General features: G+C 66.8%; 2 protein-coding genes and 1 long non-coding RNA gene across 6 annotated transcripts; 2 read left to right on the top strand and 1 right to left on the bottom strand.

Annotated features, from left to right (window-relative positions):
• Positions 1-68: 68 nt before the first annotated feature.
• Positions 69-7,541, bottom strand: CBARP (CACN subunit beta associated regulatory protein). Of its 2 annotated transcripts, XM_010332440.3 has the most exons (9): positions 7,317-7,415; positions 7,097-7,236; positions 6,813-6,877; positions 6,321-6,465; positions 5,903-6,074; positions 5,518-5,658; positions 4,749-4,959; positions 2,790-2,973; positions 69-1,836 (listed from the first exon to the last, which is right to left on the bottom strand). In XM_010332440.3, the coding sequence occupies exons 1-9, from the start codon at positions 7,413-7,415 to the stop codon at positions 891-893; spliced, it is 2,103 nt and encodes a 700-aa protein (XP_010330742.2). In that variant the 3' UTR covers positions 69-890. The 2 variants fall into 2 exon arrangements, with proteins under 2 accessions (XP_010330742.2, XP_074240986.1); XM_074384885.1 differs by lacking the exon at positions 5,518-5,658 and having other exon boundaries at positions 7,317-7,541.
• Positions 785-10,630, top strand: LOC141581053 (uncharacterized). 2 transcript variants are annotated; one of them, XR_012513496.1, is made up of 3 exons: positions 785-870; positions 4,235-9,885; positions 10,028-10,630. It is a non-coding gene; the product is annotated as an uncharacterized LOC141581053 (long non-coding RNA). The 2 variants fall into 2 exon arrangements; XR_012513495.1 differs by having other exon boundaries at positions 805-870; positions 2,009-9,885.
• A 2,842-nt stretch (positions 10,631-13,472) lies between these two features.
• Positions 13,473-16,125, top strand: ATP5F1D (ATP synthase F1 subunit delta). Of its 2 annotated transcripts, none has more exons than XM_039465504.2 (5): positions 13,473-13,735; positions 14,197-14,350; positions 15,404-15,492; positions 15,621-15,746; positions 16,040-16,125. In XM_039465504.2, exons 1-4 carry the CDS (start codon positions 13,592-13,594, stop codon positions 15,741-15,743), a joined length of 510 nt encoding a protein of 169 aa, XP_039321438.1. In that variant the 5' UTR covers positions 13,473-13,591; the 3' UTR covers positions 15,744-15,746; positions 16,040-16,125. The 2 variants fall into 2 exon arrangements, with proteins under 2 accessions (XP_039321438.1, XP_039321439.1); XM_039465505.2 differs by having other exon boundaries at positions 15,996-16,125.
• The last annotated feature ends 545 nt before the right edge of the window (positions 16,126-16,670 follow it).

Below are 16,670 nucleotides of genomic sequence, written 5' to 3'. Positions count from 1 at the left end.
CCTCGGCAGGCCCCGCCTCCCCACGGCACGCGCCCTCAGGACCCGAGAGAAAGGCGAGCACGCGGGAGTACGCGGTCAGCGTTTATCGTCAACCGGAAACAGACGGGCAGCGCCGCGGGACGGTGCGGACGCAGCGGGGCTGGGCCTGGGGCGCCGCCGCCCACATTTGGCAATAAATAAAGCTCGGGGGGCGAGGGCCGGGCCGCGTGGGTTCTGTCCGCGTCTCTACTCGGGCGGGGCGGCGGGGCGGACGCCGTTCACATGCGGAGGGCGGCGGGGACTCTGGGCGCGGGAGGCCGGCGGCGGCGCGGTTATTGCTCGGAGGGGGAGCGGGCTGCCGCCGGCACACGCCGCGGTGAGGTAAACGGGCTAGGGGGCGGCCGTCGCGGCGTTGGGGCGCCTCCCGGCCCCGGCCGGCGTCCTGGCTGCGACCCTCCGCGCCCCGCGTCCCCAACCGGGGCGAGCTCGGACACGCGATCGGCACGCGGCGGCTCCGTCGGGCCCGGTGGGCTGCGCGTCCCGGAAGTGGCCGCCCGTCCGGGACTGAGGGTGGCTGGGCGTGATCCTCAGGAGCCCGAAGCTGAAAGCGGCTCACGCCCCTTCCTTCCTGCCCAGCCGGGGGCTCCGCGCCCCGCGCCCCGCGCCCCGCGCCGCCCGGCAAGCGCCGAAGAGAACAGTGCGCGTGCGCACTTCGACGGCGCGAGAGCGGCTGGGGCCCTGCGCGTGCGCCCTGAAGCGGCGAGCGCGTCTCCGTCGCCCAGCGCGTGCGCGAAGGGCCCGCGGTCCCAGCGCATGCGCGTCGGGGCGTCGCGTCCCCGCGTCTCTCCTGCCGCCGAGGCCCCGCGCGGCGCCGGAGAAGCTGCCAGAGAGGTGGGCCCAGGACGCGGGACTTAGGCCGGGCTGTGGTGGGGGGACGTGGGGGCGGCGGCGACCAAGGCGGGAGCCGCCACGACGGGCTCGGCGAGGCGCGGCGGAAAGAGTCTCTCGTCCAGGCCGGCCGCCAGCTTGTCCAGCAGCGCCCCCGGGGGCGCGACGCACAGGCCGGACCCGGGGCAGCCCCCGCCGCCCGGCTCCTCCTCGATGACGGGGATAGCGGGGTCGTCGACGGCGCCGCCCGGGCCGCGGCCGTCGGGCGGGCCGTCCACGCTGTCGCCGCGGCGTAGGGGCGCACGCGCGGGCCGGGCCGCGCCGGCGGGCGGGACGGGGGGCGGGACGGCCCGGGCGCCGGGGTCGCTGTGCTGCCGGCCGCGCTGCCACTGCTTGCGGGCGTGCGGGTGTGCGCGTGCGCGGTGGCGCGCGGCGGCTGGCGCGTCGTCGAAGTGCGGGTCGTGGCGCAGGAACTCGTGGAACAGCGCGTCCGTCTTCTCGTCGATGCTGTAGTCGCGGCGCGGGCGGCGGGGCCAGGCGCGCGGGCTGCGGGGCGGGGCGGGCGGCTCGGGGTCGTCGCCGGCGCCGCGGCCCTCGATGCTGGCGTAGCCGCTGTCCATCTGCAGCAGCCGGCGCGCCTCGCCGTCCTTGGGTCGGGGCGCGGGCGGGGAGGGCGGCGGGAAGGCGGGCGCCCCGCCCCCGGAGCCCGAGCCCGAGCTGTCGCCGCTCCGCACCGAGTCGCGGTCGTTGCCGCTGCTGCTGTGGTCCGAGGCGGCCGCGTGCAGCTCGAGCGAGGCGCGCAGGTTCCACAGGTCGCGGTAGCTGGTCTGGGCTTGCTCGGGGCCGCCATCGCGCTCGGCGTCCAGCTCCGGTGGCGGCGGCGGCTGCTCAGGCCCCCCGCCGCCCGCGCCGCGCTCCAGGGGGGACTCGGGGCTCGCTCCTCCCGCTGCTGCCTCGGCCGCCTCTAGCCTGCAAGCCAGGCCCTGCCGTCAGAGCCCCACCGAGCCCTTGGCCCCCCTCCGTGGCCGGCCACCCTGCCTCTGGATCGGGGAGGGTGGGCGCGGGGACGCGGGGGGGGGGGCTGGGACTCGGGAAGACCCTGGAAGGCGAGAGCTTTAAAATGGGTTGGTGTGTTTTGCAGGGGACGGGTCTTGCATTGACGCTGAGCTCTGACGCTTGCGTTTCAACACCGGGTGCTTCCGCGCTCTACTGCGGCCGGCAGGGCCCCTCTCTTGGAAGCCCCAGGACGGGTCAACACGCTTCTCCTCGGAGTCACCTTTTGCCCCCCTCCCAGTGGACCCGGTTGAGTCCAGCTCAGCCCCTGTTCCAAGCTAGCTAGCGCGCTCCGCCCACCCATCCTTAGTAACTAGCAGGAGGATGCACAGATGTGAGGTCACCCCCCAGACCAGGGTGTCCCAGGAACCCTGCTCTGCCCCATGCCCCATTCCCCATTTCAATCCGACTCACTGGGCCCTGGGCTTCTGGAAAATTACCTTGGGTTGGGGGAGGGGTGCTGCTGGCCAGAGGGGTCATAGCAGCTTCTGGAAAGGGATCGCCCAGCCCTCGGGAGCATGAGGGGTGGGAGAGGGCCTGGGACCACAGCAGAGCCCTTCAGGCCCGGGGCTCCACCAGGAAGTGGCAGTACCAGCCCAGGCAGATACCCCGAGGTGTTACTGCCTGTGGCCATCAGCGGGGCCCCACGTACCCCGCTACCCTTACCCAGTCTCTCCCCGCTTCCCTCCTCTGGTCCATGCTGGAGAGGTGGCCCCAATGAGTCGGCCTCTGGGAGGGGCCTTGCAGCTGGAGGCGGGCGAGCCCGGGTCCACGGGATCTGGAGAGCGCTCCCTGGGCCGCCTGGGAGGGGCAAATCGGGGCAAGGGCCCACAGGTCCACCCCTAGCACCTCTATCTACTGAAAAATACCTGCCGAGAGCAGGGGGCGGGCTGGTGGGGCTGGCCAGAAAGGGGCGGGGGGGCGGGAAGGCCACAGTGTCACCAGCCCGGGCGATGTACTGGATGAAGTCCACGTGGGGGGAGCCCGCCGCCTCCTGCTCCATGCTCTCACTGGCTGCCCGCTGCCGCTGGAAGTGATGCCGTTTGGGCGAACCTGTGTGGGAGATGTGCCGTCAGCCTGTGTGCCCCCCCCACAGCCTACCTGTGTCCCCTACACACGCCTGCCCTCTATCTCACACACACACACAGTGGGCCCTGACTGGGGCCAGATTCTGGCCCGTGGGTGCGCGCGCGCGCGCACACGCACACAGTGGTCCCTGACTGGGGCCACCAGGTGGGTGTGGACAGTGGATGTAGGTACACTCTGGAGTACTGGTGAAACCAAAACACAGAGGGCAGAGGTGCTAGAACCAGAGAGCCTGGGATGAGGGCAGGGCCAGGAAGTGAGTGGAAGGGCCTCAGGCAGTGGTAGTGCCCCCGGGCAGCCCTGGTGGACCTGTGACTACTGATAAGGACCCGTGCCAGACACCTGGTGGCTGGCACTGCCTGGCTCAAGGCACAGAAGGCAGGAGAGAGGCACATACAGGGTGGTGAGGGCCAATGAGGAGAGGGACAGAGGTGCCCTTTCCTGGCAGCTCCACCCAGGCCTGGGGTGCTGGGGGCCTGCTCCACCTCAGCCCCCTTCTCCCCACAGCCTCAGCAGGCAGGCCCCAAGGGCAGCGAGGTGGTTACTCAGCAGCTTCTGGGCTGTGCTTGAAAGACATTGGACCCTAATCACCATCATGGCCCCATTCCTCTCAGGATTGCCTTCTCAGCTGCAACTGTGCAGCCAGAGGTCCCTTCCCTGGCTGCTAGCTACCTTGGGGCTTGGGGGCTGGGAGAGCTCACCCCATCCTGCTGGCTGGAGCCAGGCCCCAACATAGGGTCTCCCACTGTCTGAGGACTGCACTTGTCCCCTGTCCCAGTCTCACCTGATGACAGGAAGTGCCACCCCCTCCACAGGGCAGAGCAGGGTCCTGGCCCCTCCAGGCTGCCCTAGCTCTGCTAAACCCACTGAGCAGGGATGGTGCCTGCTGCCAGCACCACAGACGGGACCCCTCTGCTGCCTGCACACACTCCTGCCTCAACTCCAGATAAGGCAGCCCTGTCTCCAGAACCCCGTGTGACCCGGAGCCTGCAGAATTGAAGGGCTGCTGTTAACTAGTCCAGGGGTCTGCACAATACAGCCCAGAGGGTGAATCTGCCCGCCACATGCATTTCTCACAAAGTGCCTCTGGCTTCCTCGCCACCGTGGCAGCACTGAGTCGTGGAGACAGCCTATCTGAACACAGCACAGTGAATACTACCATCCCAGGGCTGATGGGAAATGTTTGCTGACCCCTGGCCCAGTCCAACTCTGTTGCTTTGTGTCACAGAAAGCGAGAGCCCAGATGGGCGGAGAGCCTTGGCCAAGGTCGCACAGCCGCTGGAGTGGCCAGCAGGTGAGGATGGGACCCCTGGAGAACCCACCTTGCGCTCACATCCCCAGGCAGCGGGATGAGAGCTCAGCATGGCCGGGAGAGGGTGCAAGCTGCAGGCCCCACACTCTGGGCTCCACAGTGAGCAGGTGGCCCCCTAAAATCCTACTTTACCACCTCGTCCTGGATGCCCCAATAACCCAAGAGCAGCGGGGGGCATGCAAGGCCCACCAGCACAGGGCAGAGCTAGGGGGTGGTCTGGCTCCGGCCACCTGCACACACAGCCCTCCCGCCACCCAAAGAACCTCAAGCAGGATGTCGGCTGGCAGACTGGGCAGGGCCAGGCTCCCCACCCAGACTCCAGATAAGGCAGCCCTGGGCCACAACCTCCTGTTCCTGGCTGTCCAGGGCAGCCTCTGGCAGCCACCACCAAGCCTGACAGGGCCACTCTCCACCAGGTGCTGTAGCTTACCTCTTGTGTCCAGACTGGCCGCCCGATGGCTGGGCTCTAGCTTCCACTTCTTGACCTTGAAGTAGGGGCTGGCCCCGTCCAGGCTGGCATGGCGGCGCAGGCGGGTGAGGAACTGCAGCACGGTGCCCGCCCCAGAGCCTGCGCCTGCCTCCCCGGGCCCGGCCGCAGCCCCAGGTCCTCCAGCCGTGGTGCTCCTGGTATCCGCATCCAACTGGCAGGAAACAGAGATGGCACTCAGGCTAGAAGGCCTCTCCCTGGCCCCACGTGCCAGCCCCAAACGGTCCTAGGCCTGGGAGACAGTCCCAAAGGCCCCCCATCACTGGGATGGAGATGGGGACCTGCTCGGAGAGGGGCAGAGGCGGGAGGAGGGGGTCTTAGCGGCCGGGTGGGTACACGAGGGCTCTCCCCTCTGGGGAAGGTCCCTGGACCTGTGGTTTGGAGAGAAGGGGAGGTGCATGTCTAGGAGCCCTCTCACCCATGCCCTGGGCTGCAGGTGAGGGTGGGCAGGGGTGGTGCACCCTCTCCAGTGCCTGGGGAGTCTAAAATGAGGTGGGAGCCTGGAGTGCCCCCTGCATGTGTGAGCACACGCCTGTGTCCAGTGTGTGGCCGGGTTTTATGTTTGGTTACCTTTGTGTGGTTACCCAGCCGGCCAAGGAGGGCCCTGATGGGTGGGAGATGATGAGCTGATCTTTGTCCGGGATCAGGGCAAGGGAGGGGAAGCAGCCTCCCAGGCTGTGGACACCGTGGGGGGACACGCAGGGGCCCTCACCGAGGTGCCTTCCCCAGAGTCGCTAGATGCCAAGGGGCTGATCTCTGCGAAGTCAGTGGCGCCCGCGGCTGAGTTGTAGGGGTCACCTGGCAGGGCGGAGCTGGGGCCCACGGAGCGGCCTGTGAGGGCCTTCCCCGGGGGCTGTGGGACAGAGCCAGGTGGGGGAGGAAGCAGTGACAGATCAAAGAGCATGGTGGGTGAGGGGCATGCTGGGCTCCGCCCCCTTCCCTGCTCCACCCCCTTCCCTGCTCCACCCCACAGGGCACCCCCTACCATCCCAAGATGAGGGCCACCCAGAAAGAGTGGGGAAGGGTGTGGGGGTCTGGGAGTCCCTGGGGCTGCCCCCCCACCCCAGGAACTTTGCTGGCTGCCGCCATAGGCTCACCTGGAAAATGGCCAGGGTGGCCTTGGGAGAGGTGGCTGGGTGGGGTGTGGCGGCCGAGCTGGCCTCTCCAGAGTCACACTCGTGGATGGTGACAATCTTGAGGGGCGGCAGATGCAGGTGGGTGAGGCGGGCATTCTTCAGGTGGTGGAAGTCCCCTTCCGTCAGTGTGTACCTGCGACAGCACCTGGTCATCAGTACCTGCCCACATCCCATGCCTGATGCCCCACCTGCCGAGCTCTGCTGTCCGCCCTGCCAGCTTGGGCAGGAGCAGGCAAAGTGGGGCACCTGGCTGAGTCCCCCATCCCATGGTCCCAGTCCAGGGGCCTCTGCCTTGGTCCCTGAAGCGTCTGTGCCCAGCTCCTCCCCATGCCCAAGCACCGGCGACCTCAGACACGTCTTGGGCTCCTGCCCCCCTCACCGGCGGCCCTTGTCCTGTGCCTTGCGGCTCTGCTCAAACAGCGCTGCCTCGTTGAAGGAGACCCGGCGGCCCGTGGAGCTGGTGGACAGGAAGCGCTCCGTCTCCGCATCCTGGCCCTCGGGGTCTTCCCCCCGGAAGTAGGGGTCTGCGTGGAAAGGCAAGAGAGAGTGGGCCCCAGGTGTGCCGTGCCAGGCGCCTGGCCCCAGGAGGGATGCTCGGCAGGGTGGGGCGGGGAGGGCGGGGGCCGCGCGCCGGCGGCCGGGGGGCGGGGCGAGGGCACTCGTTCATCCGCTCACACACTCACTCGCTCAGCACGCGCCTGGGCCCACCTACGCCTGGGTGTTAAGGAAACAGAGATGAGTCGGAATCGAGCTGCGCCCAGTCTGGTGGGGGAGACAGACAGACACAGACGGTCAGGCAGCCCGAGGGGCGGCGGGTGGCCGAGGGGCGGATGGACAAATGGGTGCAAGGCTGGGCTGGCCAGTGCCTCACCTTGGGCCGGGTGGGTGCCATTGTCCAGATAGGTGGTGGCGGTCTTCTCTGCTTCCTCCATGGCCCTGGGAGGGACATCAGGAGAGCCCAGTGGCACCAAGGGACCAGACAGCTGCAGTGGGTCTGGGCTCTCTGCCCCACACCAAGGCCCTGTGCATGATCCCCTGTCTCCAGAGGCATGGACCATCCTGTGGCTCAGAAGCCAGTGAGGTAGGCCCTCTCCCCCCCCCGGGTGGCACCCACACCCACCATGCACCAGCCCAGCCAAGGTGGGGGCCTCGCACCTGTTGAGGCGCTGGTGGACGTCCCAGCAGCGCTTGCAGAGAAGCAGGACGCCGGACAGCACCACCAGCGTGCCCCCCACAAACAGCGACATCACCACCACCAGCAGCACATAGTTGTCCAGGATAGGGTCTGGCTCTGCCTGTGAGCGTGCAGGGGGGTCAGGTGCTGCTGGCCTGAACGACCTCCCACCCCTCCTGCCCATCCGTCTCCTGCACCCACCGTGGGGGGTCCAGTGCTGTTGTCCCACGACGTTGTTAGGGCTACTGTGGCAGAGGTGGTGGTGGCAGCGGCCGTGGCCATGGTGGCTGTGGGCTGCATTCTGAGCTGGGAAGGACGGCCCTGCGGGGAGGAGGCCTGGTCAGCTCCAGCTAGGCCTGCTGCTCCTGCAGGAGCCACTGCAAACGAGCCAGGGAGCCAGAGCCCACACAGGGGGCAGTGACTCATGGAGAGGCCGCCTCCACCCGACTTGGCTCCGCCCGGCGAGTCTGGGGGACTCTCTCTGGACCTCCATCTCCCATCTGCCCGGCAGGGGAGGCAGCCCCGGCCTCTGAGGGTGTGCCTGTGCCCATCGCAACTGCACACAGCCGGCGCGGCCTGTCCTGCAAGGCAGCGCCAGGCCCCAGAGCTCCGCACCGAGAAGGGCAAGCATGTCTCCGAAGAATGGAGACACCGAGGCCGTGCATCGGGCTCGGGAGGGACCCCAGGCGTCCTGTCAGCCCCATTCACGGGGCCAGGCTGCCACCCCAGCCCCAAGAAGTGCAGCTACACACTGGCTTGGCCCGCTGGGCCATGGTTTGTAGTGGGAGCCCTCCCGCCGTCCCGCGCGGGGGAGGGCACAGCGGCTGGGCACAGGTCACGACTCCGGAAGGTGGAGGTCCCCCGGTGCTGAACCCTGGTGGGAGTGCAAGGGACAAAGGAGTCGCATCTGTTCCCAGCCCCGGAGAGGCTGGTTCCCATGGCGACCGCGGAGCAGGCCGCGGCTGGAGCGGGGGTGCAGGTTGCCAAGGAGCGGCGGGGAGGGGGCGCGGGGGCGGCGGCCTGGTGGGGGGCGGGCGCGGAGCCGCAAGATGGCCGCGGCCGCCACCCCGCCGTGCCCAGCATCCCAGGGCCTCTCCGGCCGCCTCCAGTCAGCCTTACGCTCGGGGGAAACTGAGGCGGGGCGCGGCACCAGGAAAAGGAGCTGCCCGAACATTGCGCCGCGCAGCCGGGCGGGAAGGGCCGGGGCTGGCGCCGGGATCCCTGGCGGCCCCAGGTCGGCACCGCACGCACGAGGCCTCTCCCGGAGCCAGAGAGCACAGGCGGCGGCCGCCCGAGCCCCTCCTAGGCTTCCGCCCACGCGCGGCAGCGGAGAAACTGAGGCCCAAAGCGGGCGCCACTGTCCTCAGCGCTCCGGGTCACAGGCTGCCGGAGCCTTGGTATTGGGGGAAGGGGCAGCATATGTAGGTCGAGAAATTAGTTCAGGCTGGAGGGGGTGGAGCACAGGCGCAGGATGGGGACCCGAGGCCAGAGAAGATGGCAGGGGACCGAGGGGAAGAGGCTCCTGGCGGAGGCGGCTGCGGGAGCCGAGGGCGGATGTTCCCCACTGGGCAGCACCGCGCCTCGGAGCCGGCCGAGGGGCGGGGATGGCGAACGAGGGAGGCAGGGACCCGACGCCATCGCCCTGCCCCGACTCACGGGGGGAAACTGAGGCCGGGGTGGGGCCTGGGCGGGGGTCCGTCTCCAGATAGTTGGGTGGCAGCAGCAAGGCCCACAGCCTGGTCCCCACGCCCGCTGGACTCCTCCGCGCCCTCCCTCCGGCCGCGCAGCCGCCCGGGGCACGGCCGGTGGTCCAGACCCCGGGCGAACCCCAAGCGGCCGCGATCCCGGGCCCGCCCCTGTCCGTCCCCCGCAGCCCCGAGCCCGCCGCGCCTACCTCAGCGCCGGGACGCGCGGCCCATGGGCGGCGGGCAGGCGGGCGGCTGCGCGGCGCTCCCGGCTGGCTCCGGCGCCCGGTGGCCGCGGAGCAGACGGAGAATTTATGAATGGAGAGCTCGGCGCGGGGGAGGCCGGCGCGAGAGGAGGGGCCGCGCACGTGACCGCGTTGGCGGCGCGCCCGCTCCGCGCGCCCGGTGCTGCCCGGTCCCCGGCCGGCCGCCCCCGCTGCGCTCGCCGCTGGGTCTGGCTGGCTCCGCGCCGGCCCCCGCCTTCCCTTCCCTTCCGGCGGGGGCGGAGGGCGGAGCCTGCGCTCCTGCGCGCCCACTCCGCACGCGGAGCCGCCCCCCGCACCCGCCGCGGCGGCCGAGCCCCGCCCCCAGCTCCCCCCTTCCCGCACGACTCGCCTCGCTCGGTCCTGGGGTCGGGGACGGTCCCAGGGACGCAGCTTGGGGTGTCCTGGAGTGCATGACTCCCTAAGGCCCGAGGTGCGCCGCGTGCGCGGTAGGGGGTGAGGTCCGGGGATGCACGGCCGCCCCGCTCCCGTCGCTTGGTCCGTGGGGGTTCTGGGGCGGCACAGCCAGGGCCCCTCGAGCACATCTGCCCCGTTCGGCTTACAGCCGAGGGTCCCTGGGCACGGGCGCCCCCGCCTGCTTCTCCTCTCTGGCAATGCGGAGGGCTCGCCATGCCCCTCTGATCCCTCCCCTATGTGACAGCGATCGAAGACCGGCTCAAAGCTGAACAGAGCCCATCGGGGCCCACACGTGCACCCACAGAGGCCTGGTTCTCTGGGGTGACATCAGAACGACACCAGCAGAAACCCAAGTCCCAGGGCTGCCCCAGCGTCTCCCTCTGACCATCGAGCCTCACCCTTCAGGTACTCAGGCCGTACACCTGCCAGCAGCCTGCCCCGAACGCCACCCCAGCCCGGCTGGGCCCTCGCCTAACACCCCACAGCGCCTCCTCTTACTCATCCCCAAAAAGGGTGACACCGCTCCCGGACGCCTCTGCCCTTCCAGGTACCCGGTACCCAGGCCTCCTTGTCCATTCAGCCAAAGATTCACCCCGGTTTCCTTCGACTCCTTCCGCAGCGTCACAGTCTTGGCCCCCAGCCCGCGCCCCGCCGCCCTCCTCTGCTGTGCCTCTCCGAGGCCCCACGCCTTGCGCCTTGCCTGTTCCTGTGTACTGTGGGGCCCCCACTCACTCCGCTGTGAACTCGGAGGGCGCTGGCCCTCGAGGCAGAGGGGCAGCCCCGGGGAAACCGGCCGTCGTGCACCTGGGAATTGCATGGGCAAGGTCTCCAGGCAGAAAAGTTTGCAGGTCACCGCCTGTGCAGGAAGCAGGGAAACCGTCTTTGTTCCCTGCTCGGGCATTCCAGGGATATTCCTGCCGCAGCCCGGAAAATAGTTGGGACTACAGGCGTGGGCCAACAGGCCCAGCTACCTTTTGTATTTTTTGTAGAGATGCAGTCTTGCTGTGTTGCCCCGGCTCGTCTCAAACTCCGGGGCTCAGGAGATCCTCCTGCCTCAGTCTCCCATTGTTGGGACTACAGGCGTGAGCACCCAAACCCCACCAGGTTTCAGATTTTTAATAAAAGACTCCCTGTGGCTGTGTGAAGAAAAGGTACCCGTACTAAACAGGGGTGTGCGGGGGCCATGCTGAGTGGACAGGCCCCAAACTCCTGACCTCAGATGATCCGCCCGCCTCGGCCTCCCAAAGTGCTGGGATTACAGGCGTGAGCCACCGCGCCCAGCCTGGAGCTGCTAACTGATGATGTCAAATGTCCGGTTAACGACCCCCGGCCCCAGGAAAGGATTTTCGCTCTGTTGCCCAGGCCGCAGTGCAGTGATGCGATCGTGGCTGGCTGCAGCATCAGCCTTCTCAGGCTCAAGCGATGCTCCCGCCCAGCTCCCTGAGTAGCTGGGACCACAGGCGTGCACCACCAGAGGAACCCCAGGTTTGGGGCTGGAGTAATAATGGCGGTGCCCTCAGCTGTGGGCTACCCTGGAAGTGGGGACTGGAGCGAGGTGGTCCCACGAATGAGAATGAGAATGAGTCTATTAGGCCTCCCAGTTTCCTGCAGCAGCAGCTGGATATAGGGTCCCGAGTGCCAGGAGCGGATGTGGTGTTTGCAGGTCACGCCTAGAAAAGTGAGCAGGGCTTCCCTCTGCACCCCCGAGCCAGGGCCACAATGCCCAGGCCCCAAGTGACCCTCACAGCGCTCGCTCGGGGAGCAGACCCAAGCCTTCATCCAGAGTCGGACCGGCCTCCTTCAGGTTCCCGGATTCCAGGGGACAGGGGCACCGGCACTGGCCTGAACCCGGGAAGGGGGCGAGGGTGCAGACTCCGGGTGTGGGGAGCCACGGATGGTGTCAGACCCCCACAGCAGGATGTACCGTGTCCTCCTGGCTGCAGCCCCGTAAAGTCACAAGCCCCAGTCCCGCCCCTGTTCCCTGCACCCTTGGGGCCCAGCCCACCGAGCCAGGCTCAAGGCCCTAACCAGGGAGCCCGAGACCCCCAGCCCCCGCCACCCTCGACTCCGCGTTTTCCCCGAGCTTCAGGAGAGGGGGCTGGGGGCCCGGCCGGGTGCTGCGGACCTGCGTGAGCGCGGGGGCGGGGCGGTGACGTCATGGCCACGAGCGAGGCTGCGCAGGCCGCTGGCTGACGACAGCGAAGCCCCGAGCCGCCCGCGCACGCGCTCCTGCGTCAGCGGCGCGTGGGGGCGAAGGCCGGGCGGGAGGTGGGGGACGGCGAGCGCATCTCCGAACGCGGAGCGCCCTCTGCCGGCGCCGAGGTCCCCGGGGAGGCCTCGCGCTGCGCCACTCGTCCCGGTCGCTGTTCCCTAGAACGGCTGCCCCGTCCTGCGCTCTGACTCGGCTTTCACTTGTCACCACCGACCACTGCGACCTTTTTTTTTTTTTTTTTTTTTTTTTTTTTTTTTTTTTTTGAGACAGAGCCTCACTCCGTCACCCAGGCTGGAAGTGTAGTACCGCGATCTCGGCTCGCTGCAACCTCCACCTCCCGGGTTCAAGCGATTCTCCTGCCTCGGCCTCCGGAGTACCTGGAACTACAGGCGTGCGCCACCGTGCCAGGCTTATTTATTTATTTATTTATTTATTTTAAAGACGAGGTTTCACCATGTTGGTCAGGCTGGTCTTGAACTCCCGACCTCAGGTGATCCGCCCGCCTTGGCCTCCAAAGTGCTTGGATTACAGGCGTGAGCCACCGCGCCCGGCCTGTGTTTTGTTTTGTTTTGTTTTGTTTTGTTTTGTTCTGTTTTTTGAGACGGAGTCTCGCTCTGTCTGCCAGCCTGGAGTGCAATGGCGCGATCTCGGTTCACTGCAGCCTCCGCCTCCCGGGTTCCAGCGATTCTCCTACCTCAGCCTCCTGAGTAGTTGGTACTACAGGCGTCCTCCACCATACCTGGGTAATTTTTATTTATTTATTTATTTATTTATTTATTTTTAAGACGGAGTTTCACCAAGATGGCCAGGCTGGTCTTGAACTCCTGACCTCAGGTGAGCCACCCACTTCGGCCTCCCAAAGTGCTAGGATTACAGGCGTGAGCCACCGCACCTGGCAATTTTTGTATATTTAATAGAGACAGGGTTTCCCCACGTTGGCCAGGCTGCTTTCAAACTCCTGACCTCAGTTGATCCGTCCGCCTCGGCCTCCCAAAGTGCTGAGATTACAGGCGTGAGTCACCGCGCCCGGCCTGGACCTGCTTATTGATGATGTCAAATGTCTGGTCAACGACCCCCCGGCCCCAGAAAAGGATTCTCGCTCTGTCGCCCAGGCCGCAGTGCAGTGATGCGATCGTGGCTGGCTGCAGCGTCAGCCTCCTTAGGCTCAAGCGATGCTCCCGCCGCAGCTTCCCGAGTAGCTGGGACCACAGGCGTGCACCACCACGGCCGGCTAATTTTTCGTTTATTTATAGAGACGGAGCCTCCCTATATGGCCAAGGATGGTCTCGACCTCCTGGGGTCAAGGGATTCTCTCGCCTCAACCTTCCAAGGTGTTGGGATTACAGGTGGGAGCCACCACACCCGGCCCAGAGCAGGAATCTTGATGTTTTCCTGCTCTCTGTCCAGCGCCCTGCATCCAATGAGCGCCCCCAAATCCTTTTTTATTTTTATTTTTTTGTACAGACGGCGCGGGGGCGGGGGGTCTACCCTATGTTGCCCAGGCTGGTTTCCAACTCCTGGGCTGAAGTGATTCTCTGGCCTCAGCCTCCCAAAGCTCCGGGATTACAGGCCTGAGCCACCCCGCCGCCGAATTTTTGAATTTCACTGTAGCTCGTTTTACCCGCTCCGCCTCGGAGAACCGTCTCACCGCCCTCAGCTGACCCCTCACTGGTTCTCCCGGAGCCGGGGCCAGAACAAAACTACAACCCCCAGAATGCGCCGCGACCCGGCGGTGCGCCGTCGACGTTTACGGCGTCGCGCGCGCGCGCGCGCTGCCAGGAGTTGCATTTCGCGCTTGCGCTCTCGTCGGGACGCGTCCTCCCAGCCGTCCCTGCGCGTCGTCCTCCTCGCCCTCGGGGCCGTCCGCCCGCCACCCGCTTCCTGGCGTCCGCCGCTGCCATGCTGCCCGCCGCGCTGCTCCGCCGCCCAGGACTCGTCCGCCTCGCCCGCCAAGCCCGTGCTTACGCCGAGGCCGCCGCCGCCCCGGCTGCCGCCGCCGCCGGCCCGGGCCAGATGTCCTTCACCTTCGCCTCCCCCACGCAGGTTCGGGCGCTGCGGGTCGGGACCCTCCGTGTCCGCCGCCCCCGGAGTCCAGAGTCCCCAACCCCAGGGCGCGGCCTCTGCTTCTGGGTCCCCGGACCCGCGCGTCTCTGACGCGGAGTCCACTCAGCCCTGCACCCTCGGCCCTGCCACTGCGGCCGGAGCCCCGCGCTGCCCTCGTCCCGGGCACCTCCCCGAGACAAGCGCCTCCCAGGTGCCCTCCCCGACCTCCCTGGCTGCGGCCCGGGTGTCGCCGGATCGTTGAGCGTTCCCATTTCGCGGATCAGCAAAGTGAGGCGCCACCGTTGAGAACCAAAGCTGCAACCTCGGATTCCCGCGCTGGGCCAAGTGCCCACATCGGCGCCGGGTTCTGCCTTGACCCGTTTCTCAACAGGACAGGCCGAGTCCCGGGTGGCCGCGGGGCTGGCCTGCCCAGCCATCATTCCCCACGCTGTTCCCTGTAGGTGTTCTTCAACGGTGCCAACGTCCGGCAGGTGGACGTGCCCACGCTGACCGGAGCTTTCGGCATCCTGGCGGCCCACGTGCCCACGCTGCAGGTCCTGCGGCCTGGGCTGGTCGTGGTGCATGCGGAGGACGGCACCACCTCCAAGTACTTTGGTGAGTCCGGTGTAGGGCTGCAGAGCCAGGTCAAGCCGGGGCTCCACGTCCCAGGTCAGCCTCCATCTCAGTTGAGGCCGGGCGCGGTGGCTCACGCCTGTAATCCCAGCACTTTGGGACACCAGGGCGGGTGGATCACCTGAGGTCAGGAGTTCCGAGACCAGCCTGGCCAACATGTAATCGCATCTCTACTAAAAATACGGAAAGCTAGTCTGGTGTGGTGGTGCACGCTTGTAATTCCAGTTACTCAGGAGGCCGAGGGAAGAGAATCACTTGAACTCGGAGGCGGAGGTTACAGTGAGCTGAAATTGCACCATTGCATTCCAGCCTTGGATGACAAAGTGAGACTCCATCTCAAAAGAAAAGGAAAGAAAGCATGTTGGACTGGGTGCAGTGGCTCACACCTGTAATCCTAGCACTTTGGAAGGCCGAGGTGGGAGAGTGTGAGACTAGCCTGGGCAACATAGTGAAATCCCGTGTCTACAAAAAGCCGGCTGCGGTGCTGCACACCTGTAGTCCTAGCTGCTTGGGAGGCTGAGGCAAGAATATGGCTTCAGCTGGGGAAGTCAAGGCGGCACTGCACCCCAGCCTGGGCAACAAAAGTGAAACCATGTGTCAAAAAAAGATCTCCAGAAGCTGCGGTGGGAGGGCCAGTCAGATTAGGGGAGGAAGGTCATCTGTGTAGGAAAAAAGCAGTTCTCGGCGTCACTGGCTGGTGGCAGAGCCAGGTTTGAACTCAGCACAGCCCATGGGTGGTGGGTCAGAGGGAGGGCCTCTGTCCCAGGAAGTGCTTTTGGGAATCCCCGGTCCCACATCTGTCCTTGGACTCCCTCCAGCTTCTAGTCCTTTCGTGGGACCCCTTTTTTGTTCTTCTCCAGACGTTGCCCGCCGTGTTGGGCAGGTCCCGTGGATCTGCCTTTTGGCACACTCAGGACACAGACTCGGGTGTTTGTGGAGCTCCTGGTTCACAGGGAGCTCTGGGCTTGACCACAGGAGTCCCTGTGGCTGTCCTGCCACGTGGGGTCTCACGCCTTCCCACTCCCACTCCCACAGTGAGCAGTGGCTCCGTCACCGTGAACGCCGACTCTTCCGTGCAGTTACTGGCCGAAGAGGCGGTGACTCTGGACATGCTGGACCTGGGGGTGAGTGTCGGGGGTACCTGGTGCTCAGCAGGTGGGAGCTGTCCATGCTTTGGGGGAGGGAGTGCTGGGGGACCAAGAGCCAGGCTGGGGTCCCTGCTGGGCCCTCACCATCCCTCAACCCCCTGCAGGCAGCCAAGGCGAACTTGGAGAAGGCCCAGGCGGAGCTGTCGGGGGCAGCTGACGAGGCCACGCGGGCCGAAATCCAGATCCGAATTGAGGCCAATGAGGCCCTGGTGAAGGCCTTGGAGTAGACGGTGTGTGTCTGGTGCTCGGAGGCCTGGCTGAGGGCTGGGCAGGGGTGCCAGGTGGGCCCGGCCAGCTTCTGGGGTCCTGGCCACCCAGGGAAGCCACATCTGCCAAGGAGGCCACCAGAGGGCAGTGCAGGCTTCTGCCTGGGCCCCAGGCTCTTCCTGTGTTTAAAGCCCTGGGGACTGGGACTGAGATGCTCCTCCTGAGCTTGGGCTGCGCCTGTGACCCGTGGGGCTCTCCTTACGCCTCTCAAGATCCCTGCAGCCTGACGTCCGCATACCACCCCTCTGCCCTCCAGAGCCAGCCACCAAGACCTGCGCTTCGGAGCTGCCTCCCCGGATGAGCTGCCCCAGCCCCTGCCCGATTAAAGTACCGGAAGCCTGACTGTGTGCTCGGCTCTTGTCACTATACCTGCCTGGTGAGGCCAGGACCATCCCAGGCCTCTGCCCACGTCCTGCATGTCCCCCTGGAAATAAGGCCTTTGAGCCTCCTTGGACTCTGCCTCTTGGGGCCCCTGGAGGTCCTTGGGAAACAGGCTTGAGTGGGTGGGTCCTGCTGGGCAGGCAGGGTGCTGACCTTCACCCCATGATGGTGGGGAGGGTGACGGTTGCCAGTGATGAGGGCCTCAGGCAGGAGGGGTGTCCCCACTGCCGTCACCTCTGCCGAGTTCTGGTCTCTAGGCTTGGAGCCTTGACCCTAAGCCCTGCAGGCCCTTGGCTCCACCTCCCAGCCCCTGGGAAGAGGCGGGCCCCACCCGCTCCCACGCTGGCCCCGCCCTGTGCCTGCCCATCATGTGGGTGGCCCTGCCTGGCAGGGTGCTGAATCTGCAGTGTTTTTGGCACTTCCGTGGGCACCTAGGCTTCTGGGTTGGCCCCAGATGGAGTGGGGCGGGTCTAGGAGGCGGTGGCTCCCTGGCACTGTCCCTCCTG

Source organism: Saimiri boliviensis, chromosome 14, assembly GCF_048565385.1.
Source record: "Saimiri boliviensis isolate mSaiBol1 chromosome 14, mSaiBol1.pri, whole genome shotgun sequence".
Taxonomy (NCBI): Eukaryota; Metazoa; Chordata; class Mammalia; order Primates; family Cebidae; genus Saimiri; species Saimiri boliviensis.
Note: the sequence above shows the minus strand (reverse complement) of the source record. Positions and strands in the feature narration are given on the sequence as shown.